At 42.4% G+C, this 14,859-nt stretch overlaps 1 protein-coding gene across 1 annotated transcript in view; it reads left to right on the forward strand.

Annotated features, from left to right (window-relative positions):
• abcc9 (ATP-binding cassette, sub-family C (CFTR/MRP), member 9) overlaps positions 1 to 14,625 on the forward strand; it is a 32,369-nt gene extending 17,744 nt beyond the window's left edge. Inside the window, exons 18-39 of the mRNA XM_029495647.1 lie at positions 1,070 to 1,171; positions 1,294 to 1,378; positions 1,475 to 1,555; positions 2,634 to 2,771; positions 2,902 to 3,027; positions 3,123 to 3,222; positions 3,485 to 3,558; positions 3,678 to 3,905; positions 3,992 to 4,146; positions 4,293 to 4,362; positions 4,429 to 4,586; positions 4,737 to 4,829; positions 6,001 to 6,103; positions 6,346 to 6,453; positions 6,790 to 6,910; positions 8,818 to 8,948; positions 9,629 to 9,707; positions 11,729 to 11,837; positions 13,039 to 13,142; positions 13,249 to 13,382; positions 13,474 to 13,536; positions 14,488 to 14,625. Of these exons, the coding sequence (XP_029351507.1) occupies positions 1,070 to 1,171; positions 1,294 to 1,378; positions 1,475 to 1,555; positions 2,634 to 2,771; positions 2,902 to 3,027; positions 3,123 to 3,222; positions 3,485 to 3,558; positions 3,678 to 3,905; positions 3,992 to 4,146; positions 4,293 to 4,362; positions 4,429 to 4,586; positions 4,737 to 4,829; positions 6,001 to 6,103; positions 6,346 to 6,453; positions 6,790 to 6,910; positions 8,818 to 8,948; positions 9,629 to 9,707; positions 11,729 to 11,837; positions 13,039 to 13,142; positions 13,249 to 13,382; positions 13,474 to 13,536; positions 14,488 to 14,625 (2,500 nt within the window). The remainder of the gene's footprint in view (positions 1 to 1,069; positions 1,172 to 1,293; positions 1,379 to 1,474; positions 1,556 to 2,633; positions 2,772 to 2,901; positions 3,028 to 3,122; positions 3,223 to 3,484; positions 3,559 to 3,677; positions 3,906 to 3,991; positions 4,147 to 4,292; positions 4,363 to 4,428; positions 4,587 to 4,736; positions 4,830 to 6,000; positions 6,104 to 6,345; positions 6,454 to 6,789; positions 6,911 to 8,817; positions 8,949 to 9,628; positions 9,708 to 11,728; positions 11,838 to 13,038; positions 13,143 to 13,248; positions 13,383 to 13,473; positions 13,537 to 14,487) is intronic.
• Positions 14,626 to 14,859: the final 234 nt, after the last annotated feature.

The following is a 14,859-nucleotide window of genomic DNA, read 5'->3' on the forward strand; positions in this document are numbered from 1 at the left end:
GTATTTTATGAAATAACATATAATAATATTCCTCTTCTGCACCTGATATTGCGATATTTGTCACAAAACAGTAGTTTTTATATTGTGTTGTGTTCTAAATTGACTCATCTGTATTACACTTTAGCATGTTTCATGTCCGTCACAGACAGAATCGGACCGTCACTAAGAAAAACCTGAACAGTTCATAGATTAGACTCCCAGCACAGTGCTACAGTTGTTGTTGTTATTGTTGGTGTTGGTGTTGGTATTTATTTTTGTGTTGCTTTAGCTGATTCTATTGTTGGATTTGTTGTAGTTTCTATTGTTGATGATTTGAAGCCCATTATTAACCTTAATCCATTATCCATATTTATCTCCCATATCTGACAGTATTTTTCAAGTTGCAGTGAAGTTCGGCAGCTTTCAAACATAATCCTCCAATGACTTTTTTTTTTTTTTCCTCTGAATGTTTGGGCGCTGCCTTCATAAAGCTGATAAGAACAGGAGTACTGGTCTGATATTTTAATCACGTCTTTGGCATTAAGTATTCAGGGATTTAGATGAACTGAAAATATCAACAGTCATGCTGCAGCAGAGGAAAACTTTTAACAGCTAGAATGAAACATGTCAGATTTAATTGAAAAGAGTACACATTTAGAGTAAACAATACAGATTTTAGTGGGTTCATCTCGGGGCCTTGACTCTTGATATCTCTTCTAATCTTGTTATCCTAATTAAAACCCATTTAATGACCCCTCCTCTACTTATCAAAAAATCTGATACTGCTGATTATATATTTGTCTAATTATATTTTAGAATTATATAAATGTGTGCTTTTAAAATCTAGTTAGATGAAATGGAACAGGGCTTGGCTTTTTAAAACTGATACCACCTAATGTTGTCACTGTAAATATGTAAAATGCTTCTGTGACCTGAAATTAAACCTGTTCATAACTTTTATTGTGAGGAATCAACAGAAAAAACTGACAAGTGATGGTGGATCAGTATTCCTGCTCTTAAGCTTTATGAATACAGGACTTGTAGTTCTTATGCAGTGTCTCTTTGCCTCCCTTTCCCATGATGCATCCAGCAAGAACAGATACTCGGTGGCCTACGCTGCCCAGAAGTCGTGGCTGCTCAACGCTACGGTGGAGGAAAACATCACCTTCGGCAGCCCCTTCAGTAAACAGAGGTAGAAACCCAAAGACACACAAGCACATACAGTTTTCTGAAGCCTCATGTCTTTGTTGTGTACCCTGACCTAAGCCTTTCCTGAGATCATGGAGATTGTTTTTTTGGTTGTTTTTTTCTAAGGTACAAAGCTGTGATTGACGCCTGTTCTCTGCAGCCTGACATCGACTTGCTGCCTTTTGGAGACCAAACTGATATTGGAGAGCGGGTATGCATGTTTTACATTTGGGAATGAAATACATTGCAGGACCTTTTAAATAAGCTCTAAAGTTGTACTGTTTCTCTCTCTGTTGTGGTTGTTCAGGGTATCAACCTGAGTGGAGGCCAGAGGCAGAGAATCTGTGTGGCCAGAGCTTTATACCAGAACACCAACATTGTCTTCTTGGTGAGCGAAGCATCTTTACTTCCTGCTGTGGCACAGATGGTGTTCCACCCCAGCCTCCATTAAAAATTAAATACAGGGTACAAAGTATGAAAGTTATCTGAGTATAGTAAAAGATTATAACACATAACACATACAGCTACTACTAAAGGCTAAGACAAAGAAATGTTTTCATATGACCGTGATCTAAGATCGGGAGGTCTAACACCCTTCTGAAGATCTCATTTCTGGTTTGTGCACATACCAAATTCAACAAAACAATCAGAAAAAGGCTTTAGTCCTGAGATCCTTCCATGAGACAGGACTGAAGAGCAATCAAACCAAAAACAAATAAAAGCATTTAAAACTTTTTTTTTAGGTGACTGATAGAAATGATCTGACCCCAAACTGAAATAAAGGAAAAAACCACAAACTTCTAAATCTTAAATGTCAGACCAACATGCTCAACACGCCCCTCTTCAAAACAATGTACACTTGGATCACTGCGAGCTTCCTGTTCTGTTCTAATCAGACAACGTCGTGTCATGACCCTCCGTTTCTTTATGGTATCGCATCATCAGCGGTGTGACACAACATTACTCACAGCGCTGTCATGTGTTTGTCTTTCTGAGCAGTTGGATAATTTCCTGTTGCCATCACACATTTTAATTGGTTGTCCAGCGGGCATTCCTCATTAAAAGCCATAAGTGTTATCACACTGTGTGATATTGTAAAATAAAGGGGGGATGTTTTCTTTGTGAACGTGCAGCTGCTTGTGTTTTCCATATGCGGCGTCCAGACTGGAATACATACGTCATCATGAGCTACATGAAATAATCATAACACAATGTCCATTAAGACACACTACAGTGCTCGCCCACCCAGTCAGACACACTTTAATGGAACAAAACAGATCTGCCAGACACTGTTATTCAGAGGAGCTTAAGTGTTGCTAAATCAGCCAACTTCATGGAAACACTGAACAGTAAATTGTCCCAGTGGTGCAGAACAGGTAAGAGCGGAGACTTTTTCTCCCCGCAGAGCCCGGAAAGGCGTTTAAATAAAACCATTTTCATGTGTCTCTCCTTTCTGAATGTGACAGGATGATCCGTTCTCGGCGTTGGACATCCACCTCAGTGATCATCTGATGCAGGAAGGAATCCTCAAGTTCCTGCAGGACGATAAGCGGACCGTGGTCCTGGTCACCCATAAACTTCAGTACCTGATACATGCAGACTGGGTAAGAAATGGGAAATATTGACCGAAGGCTCTTAAACCTGAAAATCTGTACTAGCTTTAAAAAACGAATCTGATGGTTTTGAAGTCTATGGGAAAATGTCCCTACCTTTAGCTTTTTGTGTGTTGTCCAGATTATAGCTATGAAGGACGGCTCCATCCTGAGAGAGGGCACGCTGAAAGATATTCAGACTCACGACGTGGAGCTTTACGATCACTGGAAAACCCTGATGAACAGACAGGACCAGGAGCTGGAGAAGGTTTCACAAATACCTGCGGTGATGGCAGACATTGAATCTACTGGCATTTACTCACATTTTTACTGTAATGTTTTTCATTGTGTCTCTGTTTCCAGGACATACAGCAGGACAGTCAAACAATGCTGGAGAGGAAAACACTGAGGAGAGCGTTCTACTCCAGAGAGGCCAAAAACCAAATCGATGATGAGGATGAAGGTTATAGTTGTTTGTGTAATGTTGTTGAATGTAGCTGACCGTTGCCTTCAAGTGTCAGTGAGACAAAACCTGATCACACAAGTCTAAAAGCAAAAACTGGAAGTGTAAAACACAGAATATACGTCCTCCGTCAGGAAAGACTAAAATGACTGGATATCTCTGAAGTGTCAGACGTTTTTCAACCTTTGTGCTTGTCGTCGATTTAAAAAGGTGTTTGTGTGCTTGAATTGTTTTGTTTTTAATCTAATCTCCATCCAATCAGAGGAAGAAGTGGAGGACGAGGAGGACGACGACATGTCCTCGACCACCAACAGACGATCAGAAATACCGTGGAAGGTAACAACATATTTTAGTTTTTGTTGTTTGTTCAAAAAGAGAAACATAGATCAATAATAATGAGCCTAAAGTTATTCATTTCTTTACTCCACCTGTCATACTGACCTCTTTCCTCACAGGCGTGCTGGTGTTATATGTCCTCTGGTGGTTTCCTCATGTGTTTCCTGATGGTTTTCTGTAAACTCCTCAAACACTCCGTCATTGTTGCCATTGACTACTGGCTGGCTCTCTGGACGTCGTCCAAAACCAATCAGACTGCGCTTGATGGAGGCTGGTCTCGTGGGAAAGGCCTGAACGACAGCGACAGGAACATCACCCTCCCCACCCCGGGTCCTTTGGGGGCTGAGGTACGTTTTTTTTTTTTTTTTAATTACTCAATGCTTAAATTTGTGATTTAAAAACAATACATTGTGTTTTTGTATTTGAACCACAGAGCCACTCCCACTATCTGCTGGTGTTCATCGTCTTGTGCGCAGCTGGAATCACTTTGTGCCTCATCACCTCTCTCACTGCGGAGTTTCTGGGTCTTTCTGCAGCCACCAACCTGCACCACAACCTGCTCAACAAGATCATCCACGCCCCCATCAGGTGCACCAGCACGCACGCACGCACACACACACACATACACATGCCTGAGCATAAAAAACCCAGTTCAGTCTGCTCAGATGACATAAGCCAACATAAAAAAAGCTTTGAGCAATATGTGGTTCTGTATTTGTCGCCTCGCTCCTCAGGTTCTTTGACGTCACCCCCCTGGGTCAGATCCTCAACAGGTTCTCAGCTGACACCAACATCATTGACCAGGTAACTGAACACTATTTGTGTTTTGGCACTAAAAGGAGGAAACCAAGTATGATTTCTGTCTTTCAGCATATTCCTCCCACACTGGAGTCACTGACGAGGTCCACGCTGCTCTGCCTGTCAGCCATCGGGGTCATATCCTCCATCACTCCGTTCTTTCTGGTCGCCCTGCTTCCCCTGGCGATCACCTTCTACTTCATACAGAAGTACTTCCGCGTGGCCTCCAAGTGAGTCCCAAGTGCAGTTTATTTGTATGTAAACAAATGTGGGAAACAGTTTGGGTTCACAGGTCAAATCTATCAACTGCTTTTAGAAAATCTGTTTCCTCTGTTTAACCCAACATCAAAGATGACTGGGATATAAATTCTCTCTCTCAGGGACCTCCAGGACCTTGATGACTCCACTCAGCTTCCTCTGCTTTGCCACTTCTCTGAGACCGCCGAGGGCCTCACCACTATCAGAGCATTCAGGTACAGCTTCATGGTCCTTGTCAGTGCTGTACTTTAAAAGATTTTTTTTATGTAAAATTGTATTTTTCAAGCACTGGTAGCAAAACTTACACCAGCGCAGTTAATTTAATCCAAATACATGTAAAATCCAAATAGAATAAAAAGCTATTGAGAAGAGGAGGACATATAATTCAGTTACTATCGCTCCTCTTCCTGCTGATGTGAATTTATTGCTGGGCAGGTAGAAGACAGAGGGTGGGTGGCTGTTGGCGCAGCCGGAGTTTGGAGTCTTCTGCCGTTTCTGCTCTTTCATAACTATTTCCTGTTAGTCTGACAAGTGACGTACATTAGCTGTGAACGGGTTTTTGATAAATTATCCTGAAGTGTTGTTTTACAAATCCACTTAAAACCGTCCCATATTTTACACTTTCTTTGTATTTAGCTCTGATTGTCTGACTCTTTCCTGACAGCAGGTGGTGCTTGGCTTGGGGGCGTGGCTGAGGGCAGTGCTTGATTGGTTGTGACATCACAAAGTTCAGGAAGTCCTCACAGCTGTTTATCAGGCTCAGTTTCTGTATACCGACAGCATTTCTCTGAAACCTTTAACACATTCACATACAAGCTAGACCTGGTTTAGAATCAAAGACCACATGGAGGTCTTCCTTTAAGGCTGTTGAATGTTTGTAATAGTCGCTGACAGGAGCATGAGCTCCGACCCATGTCGTAGGATCTCCTTGTATTTCTGTCTTCACCCCCTTTCCCATCGTCGGTATAATCCAGCATTAAACAGCTCTCACGCTTTTTTCTCCTCTCTTCCCTGAGGACATCCTCTTCCTCACACACACAAATATACAAACACTGAGAGACTCACTCACACACACACACACACACACACAGAAATAGTGAATCTGGTGTTGAGACAGATTCTTGGCAAACGCGGGATGGTTCCCATTATCATTATCCACTGGTCTCCCTCCAAACTGAGTCTGGTTTAGATGCAGTAATTTGCTGAGCTCAGGCCCTGATGAGAACTTTAGTAGAAATATTGTATTAGTTAAAAAGTCTTTTTTCACTTTTAAGCTTATTTCAGACCTCCAAGTGTGTCAGTTTGTCATCAAGCCCTTAAACTGTAAAAGGGAAATCAACAACCCCTCCGATAATAATTGGTGCCCCTGATGTGTGTTGGTTTCAGACACGAGGCTCGGTTTAAACAGCGGATGCTGGAGCTGACAGACACCAATAACACGGCCTACCTGTTCCTGTCCGCCGCCAACCGCTGGCTGGAGGTCCGAACGGTGAGAAACTAGTTCATGAAAATCCTTTGGCTGGTTTCTTGGCAGGTACTTCAGAAGCATGCCATCATTTAGAGAGCAGCACATAGTAATTATGTTTTAAATGAAGTATTAAATAGGATCAGTCCTGTATTTTTATGACCTCAGTGAGGTTGTGCTGAATTTGAATATGTAAGGAGAAGTACCACAGTGAAGCTCTCTGTCAGGTTGAGCTACCTTTCTCCTCTCCTCTCCGTCGCTGGCAGGATTACCTCGGAGCAGTGATAGTGCTGACGGCAGCGGGGGCGTCCATATGGAGTTACGGTCTGCAGTCTGTCGGCCTGGTGGGCCTCGGACTCACCTACGCCCTTACTGTGAGTTCAGTCACACACTTCTCCTGTATCCACCTTTTCTACAAACACGACATTAGATTGTTAAATATGTTGAAAGAATTATGAATTTAATAGGCACATTTTCCACCTGAAAGTTATTTTTTTTTACCTTTACCTTTACACATATGACACTTAACAAACTCTGCTGTTGTCGTCTTGGTTTCTAGATTTCAAAATGATAAATGCTATGTGTGTGCCAAGTGTGTACTCTGTTGGCACTTAGAGCTGACAGGATACAAACACAATAAGATCCACCTCATTAGAGAAATTCTCTCTTGGAGTGTTATCGTTATAGTCGGTTCTTATGTCACTGTGCAGGTCACCAACTATCTAAATTGGGTTGTGAGGAACCTGGCAGACCTGGAGGTCCAGATGTCAGCTGTGAAGAAGGTCAACAGCTTCCTCAGCACGGAGTCGGAGAACTACGAGGGATTTATGGGTAAATGATATCAAGCTCAATCAGATGTGACGTTCTTTATCTTCTTTAAACCTTTAAATCCTCGAAACACCTTCAAAACTTTTATGTTATGTATGTTATGTTTTAAGTTTTGCATCTAATTGTGTGTTGCGATTTTCAAATTGTCTGAATAACCTCAGAGAAGAAAAATCTCTGTGGTGCTTCTTTATCAGATTTTATGTCAAACAGGAAAAACATCAGGAGTTATGTCATTACTGAAATCTATTATTTCCAAATCGGATTTCTTTTACTTTGTTAGAAGGTGTTTTTCTAATCTGCTAAAACCACATGGATGAGAAAAGAACATCACAAACCTGCTCCACAACAAAATTAAAATGAATAAATTAAGACTCACCACTTAGTTTTAGAACTTGTTTAAATTATTCCCAAGAGAAAATAACTGAAGATTAACTGACTGGAACAGAATGATCCAATCTGAAGAACCAGCTCTTGCTGTAACTCAACACTGTGTGTGTGATGTCAGTGGGTTCATGAGTGTGCGTCTGTTTGTGTGTAGAACCTTCGTAACAGTTTCATCTCCACTGTCCGGACGCTGTGTGTTGAGTTTATGGGATGTGCTGTTGCTATGGCAAAATACAAAAGCTGCAAGGATCTTTTTTTTTTTTTTCTTCCCTTGCTAGGACAAAACAAAGAGACGTCTAATTGTTTAACTCTTATTACGTCAGCGCTGTGCCACTGAGATTATCCAGCCAAATGAAATTTGACCAAACCAAACCGAACCTTTTCAAACCTTGAACAAAAAAGGAAAATGCTTTAGTGAATTTCCCAAAGGATCGGAGACACGGCAGCTATATCGGGAAATAAAAACAATTCCTGAGCTTGGAAGATGGCAGAAAGACATAAAGGGAGATGAAGGACTGAAGAGAAACCAAGAAATTTCTATAGAAGTATCAGAAAGGCATAAATGTGGAATCCAGGTTCATATTTATTTCCCTTATTGACTTTTGCTCTGAACCTTCACAGCAAACAAGCCATGAAGCCATAAAACTATCCCAAAAGCCCTGAGTGACAGAGGGATTTTTCCTCTCTGACATCATGGAAGCTTCCAGCAAATTGATAAAAGTGTAAAATCCTCCAACGTTAGGGAGGAACAGATTAAACACAGCCCACGCAGAGCCATCCCATTTCTGTTATCGATGTGATTTATTATTTTTCATCATACTGATGTGAATTAACCGCCGTGCGAGCTCCACATACTCCTTTTGCTGTGGAGGAGTTTTGCTAAATCTTTGCTGACATCATCATTAAATTGTTGAGAGAGAAAACCCGCCATCCAACAAAGATGACTCACAAAAGCGTCTAAATGTGGTCCATTGTAGATGGTGTTTACTGAAAGGGCCAAACCAAAATAGGACACAGCTTATGTCTTTGTTGCCTCAACGCAACAACATTCATGAGGTGGCCATTAAGTCAAAAATATCCTCTAATTAGGTTTGTATATTCGCCCTGTCTGACCTCAGCACTCTCTTGTCAGCCTAAATCTGCACGGATCAGATCTTCTGTAAATACAGTTTGTGTGTAAATCCCCGAGCTCCGCTCCGCAGCTATAACTGAGTAAACCTGACGGCCCGGATTGTGACGCAGCTCTGAGTCCAGCCCTGTTCTAAGGTTTGAAGTTATAAAACTAACTGTATAGTTGTGATGTCAGTCGGGAATCTGAGCTGCACTTCAAGCGGGAAACTCCGCTGCTGTTGATCTGCAGTGTTATGACTTGGCCCTTATGGTCTATACGCTCCTGTTTACAGCATAATGCCTGGAACATAGACAGCCAGCCGGGTCTGTTTTCTGTTGCACTGCAGTGTTTTTCTGTCCAGAGTAAAGTGAGGGTTAACCTCCCCCCTTCCTCTTACTCCCCCTTCCCCCTCCAGACGGCTCTCAGGTGCCCGAGAACTGGCCCCACAACGGCGAAATAAAGATCCACGACCTGTGTGTGCGCTACGATCCCATGCTCAAACCAGTGCTGAAACACGTCAACATCTACATCGAACCGGGGCAGAAGGTAATTAACACGACGCCGCGAGCAGAGCGCCGCGGTGGAGGGAACAGCCAAGTGACTCAAATTTTTAATAACATCCTTTAACCTGTCAGTCTTTAATCTGCTGAAAATGCTCAAGAACTTCATCTTAAAGTGGGCCTGAAATTCCCAGAGTCACGTCCAACTGTTGCTTGTGTAACAGCCAGCGCTTCATCATATTCCATTAACTGAAGCAGCTGTGAGGAACAAGTAATTCACACTAAGACCTCACATCACACTGGAATGACAAGTGTCTGCAGGCACAAAGGAGCGAGCTGACAAACAGAAGGAGGCCGACAAATTTAGTGAACAAACAGCAGCAGCAGCATTAAAGAGCAGGCTGTTGAATTCAAAGCTGCAAATAAATCACCAAATACACTCTCCCTTTTTTAGAAATGCTTCCCTGAAGGTTTTTAACAAGAGTTGATATTATTGTTTTTGTTATTATATAAACATCCACATTGAAATGAAGTGTTTTCATAGTTGCAGTGATGATAGTTAACAGCCTCAGTCTAATGTGAGATGCTTCCTTTGGAGTCGCAGCTCCCTGACACCGAGCTGAGCGAGCGCAGCATGTACCTGCCGTCCTGTTATCACTCAGGCGTCTCATGCCTCACCGCCGTGTCACAGCCAGGCTTTGTTGACCAGCTCTCTCTTTCCGTCAGGTGGGAATCTGCGGCCGCACGGGCAGCGGGAAGTCCTCCCTGTCGCTGGCCTTCTTCAACATGGTGGACATGTTCGAAGGTGAGTCCGTCTCCTTGAGAACTCACCTTGATTTTTTTTTTTTTTTTGTCTGTCTCTCTCACTGCTTGTTTTGTTAACGTCTCATCAAAGTGTGAGACTCTTCAGATTCTTTCCTCTGTTTGGGAACATCTCTAAAGGATTTCCCTCCAACTTGTTGCTATGAGGAGCTCTTGACCCCAAATCCTGCTCCTCTCAGAAAACAACATCACTTATGGTCTTCTCTTCTCGCTCTGCTCTGCTGACAAGATGAAGATGATGTCTTTAGGATCACAGTCTAGTTCAACAGGAAGATGTTTATACCTTCAACTAAACCCGTTTTATTGTTTAGTTTTTCACTTTTAATCTGACAATCCGAACTGGACTTTCTGTAAAAAGTCTAACTTTGCTGAGTTTTCCGACATCACAAATCATTGCTTGTTGTTTTCTCACAAAACTCAGCCAGTATGTTTGAAGTTCCTGTGAACAAGTCTTTACATTTGAACATGAGCAGGGAGGAGGGAATTCCGGGAAAACTGTTCTTTATATTTAGAAACACTAGAACCGACAGTCCAGATCCGATCAGACTCATTTAGCCCCTTAAACTCTGAACATCATCATCCTTTTAGTTTAAAACGTCCGCAGCTTCCCGGTCTGAAACACCACCCTGTGTGAATCTGATCTTACTCACAGAAGCATGTTACAGATAAGATGTGTTCGGTTTTTGACCTATACGTCCACCGACGTTACGCCAACATGTTTATTCCTCAGCGGCGAAGAGTTTTCTCAAAAGGCTTTTAAGTGCTCCACAATAACGAATACAATAATTCCTTCTGTCATGTGGGATAAAAAGAAAAACCCACAAACCATCTCACAAAAAATCTTCTGGAGATCCTCGGGGGGGTCACAAGATAATAAATAGAAATTATTAATAACAGCAACAATAAAAAAACCCAGCAATTTCTTGCTTATTTTTCTGACTTTTCACTGAACTTTTTTTTTTTTTTTTAATTGTGAAATTCTGGAAGGTTTTTCATCATCAGTCTGTGAAGGGAACATCGGGGGGGTGGGGGGGGGGGGGGGGGGGGGGGGGGGGGGGGGGGTTGGGTCCCAGAAAAGACTCAGACCAATAAACCTGCGTATCCAAGGCCTGAACTTATTCCTCTATTAAAACGCTGTGGCTACATTTCCTCCTGTCAATCACTTCTCGCTGGAGGTAATCTACTTTCTGCTTCATTTTTATAAACATCCACCGTCCTCTGTACTATAATAAGAAAATGTTTATTTAACTGATCTTCCTTCAGGTCTTTTCAAACACTAGTGCAGATCTAAGAGAGAACCTGAAGGTGTTTTTTTGTTCCTGACTGAAGGATCCGAAGTAGACTCTCTTATCAGAGCAGGGAGATATGAGTACAAGAAGAAGACGCGGCGTAAGAATGAGTCATATTTCTTCCAAGACGGCGGCTGTAAAGTCTTAAAACGTCGTTTTCATTCAGTGGATTTTGAGAGTGACTCGTAATCGTATCATAGTGTTTGTTCTGTGGACGATGACGACTGCTTCAAGACAAAATATTCAGGCCAGGATGAGATTACTTAGTCACATTTTCCCTTTACGCACACACACACACACAGCTTGGCAGACTTTTCATTTATCTGTAAATTAAAACATTTGTTTCAACAGTGTTTCCTTATAAAGCAGTGAAACAAAAGCAGAGCAGAATCCTGGCCACAGGAACATTTGTACTAAACAGAGCATTTAGTATAAGATAATGTAATTTTTACAACAGGCCAATGAATTCTCAACCAACACAGGAACACAGAACAGCTGTAATGGGCTGTTTGCATGGGTTTATTGACCAGGTAATGAAACATTTCATCTGTGAAGGCATTCAAATATAAATGAAGAAAAATAAAATGAAGCCTGGTGACGTATCAGTTCTCAAAGGGACCTTTCTTTCATTTTGTCAATGGATGACTAAAGTTTAACATGAAATTTAACCTAAAAAAAAAAGATTGATTGTTCTTTTCATTTGTTTGTTTTCCAGGAAAGATCGTCATCGACGGGATTGATATCTCTAAACTTCCTCTGCAGACTCTCAGGTCGAGACTCTCCATCATCCTCCAGGATCCAGTGTTGTTCAGCGGATCAATAAGGTAAGCAAACTCAGTTGTATAAACTCACACATTATCATTATTAATATCTGAACTGGCTGTTTTGTGAGTTCTGCCACTTTAAGTTGTTTTGCTGATTTACAGACTAAACACACTTTTCTTTGGGAGAGCTGAATTAGGTCTTTAAATAAAAGTTAGGAGAAACAAAAAAAAAACAAAACACAAACTGCAGCAACAAGGAAAAAGAGCAGCGTCTGTCCCGTGACGACACGACGTCCCAGCTGTGGGGTTAGCGGTTGAAAACGCAGTGGGAACTCCAGCTGGGACCTAATCTGACTTTAGTCACAGACGTTCAGACCGAGGAGGTCGTCTGAAGGATGAAGGACCCTCCGTCATCCTCCTCCTCCGTCAAACACACTCACAATGTCTGCGTGTTTGTGTTACTAGACAATACAGTGACTCTGTGTTTGTTATAAAAGACAAAGAACATGAGCTGTTTGTTTGGACAGATACGCTGCTCCAAGAAAATGACGTGTGTGTGTGTGTGCGCAGCTCGTGTTTATGTGAAGGTAAGCCTGGGGTGAATGGTCGACAGTAACTGTTTCACACTGTTATTGTAGATGTTGCTGTTTCATCATTCAGCAGCAACAGCAGATCAGAGAAGAATCATTAACTGTTTTTGTTTTTTTGGGGGGTTTTTTGATAAAAGAGCTGCTTTTATTTTCTATTGCATTTCATGTGTTGCTGCTTTGCTGCAGTTAACGGTAACTGGGTTAGTTAGGCCACATTTAAAAATCTGTCACTTTGGGATTTTGTTGCTCTGTGACTTTGTTCTTTGACTCTGCTGTCAAACTAGTCTGAAACTCTCGCACTGATTTCTTTGAACTAAGAATATCTTAAAATTCGAGAAGTTTCCTGTCTGTCTGACTTCTTTATTGATAAACTGAATTATTAGTTTTCATCCTGTTTAGATTATTAGAATTTCATGTGTTGATAATGAAACCAAGAAATAATTTCTCTGCTGCGGCTTTTTCAAAGTGTAGCTTCCAGACTTTTTTATAATTATTATTATTATTCTTATAATTATTAAATCCTTCTTTAAACAGGAGTCCAAATACAGACACATACAGTTTATATGCACAGTCAGCCCCTTTATAACTGTGTTTATACAGTCGGTGAGTGGCCACACCGGCTCATCATCCTCTGGGACACATGAAGTGTAAATGTTGTGTTGTTGTTGCAGGTTTAATCTCGATCCAGAAAGGACCTGCACCGACGACCGACTCTGGGAGGCGCTGGAGATCGCTCAGCTGAAGAACATGGTGAAGGCTCTGCCCGGAGGCCTAGGTACACAGATACAAAGACAGCAGTCAGATTCACAGTCCTGCCGGAGTTGATGGGATGAATTAGTAATTCAGCACGGCTGTGTAATTGTGTGTCTGTCTGTGTGCAGATGCGGTGGTGACAGAAGGCGGGGAGAACTTCAGTGTCGGGCAGAGGCAGCTCTTCTGTCTGGCCAGAGCTTTTGTGAGGAACAGCAGCATCCTCATCATGGATGAAGCCACAGCGTCTATAGACATGGCCACGGTGTGTGTGTGAAGCTGCAGCTCTTCAGAGTTTAAAAATGATCTTTCACACCTTTAAGAACGTTGCCGCTCTTCTCTGTCTGTGCTTGCAGGAGAATATCTTACAGAAAGTTGTGATGACTGCTTTCGCAGACAGAACAGTCGTTACGATCGCGGTAAGTCCTCCACTCTGCTCTGTATGTAAACTATAAACTATTTATTTAGACCAGATTACCAACACAGTCCAGGTTTGTTCAGCTCTTTAGCTTTGAACTCTACGTGCGTCCCTCACGTGATGTTCTCCAGATATCTCATCCTTCTCCTGAATCTTTCCGTTCCATGTTTCTCACTAACTCTTACTCCAGATGTAACGTCGTTTCCTTTTTTTCCTGACCTTTTTGTGATTTGTGTTTTTCTCTTTCTCCCCCTGCTTCTGCTCTTTCCTCTCCTCTGTGATTTTATTTTCCCGTCCCATCCTGCCTCTCCTTTCCGTGTCAGCACCGCGTGTCCTCTATCTTGGATGCCGATAAGGTGCTGGTCTTCTCCTCAGGGATCTTGGTGGAAAATGACTCGGGTCCCAACCTGCTAACTCAGGAGGGGAGCCTCTTCAGTGTGCTAGTGAGGACTCACAAGTAGACCCGGACCAGCACAGACCGCCTAAGCTCGACCCCGCTCACTTCATTCTTTTCTCCTTCCTCCATTTTTTTCTGTCTGCTTCTGTTTCTTTTCCACTTCTTCCAGCTGAGTCTGAGTCTGAGTCCTGGTCTGGGTCTGACAACTTACTGCCGCAGACAGCCTGGTTGGTACAGAAAAAAAGTCCAGCATGCTCTGCGATAGATATTTAGAGTGCATGCAGCCCAATTTGGCCTCAATGTGTTGTGTCAAATAGAGAAGTTTAAAAATGGAACAGTTAACTGGGAGGTTTAGCCTGAATACTCCTCAGTCACTGACAGGAACTAAATCAGAAGAAACATAAAGAAGATAAAGAAAGAGCAGCTTCTTCTGTCTTAGTGTGTTCTGTTCACTTTCTGTGGCAGAGACTGAAATCACGTCGTTCTGTCTGGACTTTGGTTGAGCGCTGTGGGCTTCCACATTTGTGACTCCATTTTTGTCTCCTTCGTCTCCAGCACCGCGTCCACACCATCCTAAAGGCCGACGTGGTCATTGTGATGAAGCGAGGGAACATTTTGGAGTACGACAAGCCCGAGATCCTGTTGGAGCAGGAGGACGGGATGTTCGCTTCGTTCGTCAAAGCCGACATGTAGATGGGATCTCTCGTCTGGCTCGGACGGTCGGCCGACTCTGAGGTGGACCGACGTCAAAATGAGACGCCGCTTTTTTTTTTTTTTTAAGCAAAAAGCTTCTCTGATTTTTTTTTAAGTGGAAGGAGAAACAGAAGCAGAGACGCTGTCAGTCACCAGCTGGTGTGACTGAGTGCAACACAACGAATCTAAACATTTAGTGGATTCTCACATTCAGACTTATTTTCCCTTATTTTT

Source organism: Echeneis naucrates, chromosome 23 (genome assembly GCF_900963305.1).
Source record: "Echeneis naucrates chromosome 23, fEcheNa1.1, whole genome shotgun sequence".
NCBI lineage: Eukaryota > Metazoa > Chordata > Actinopteri > Carangiformes > Echeneidae > Echeneis > Echeneis naucrates.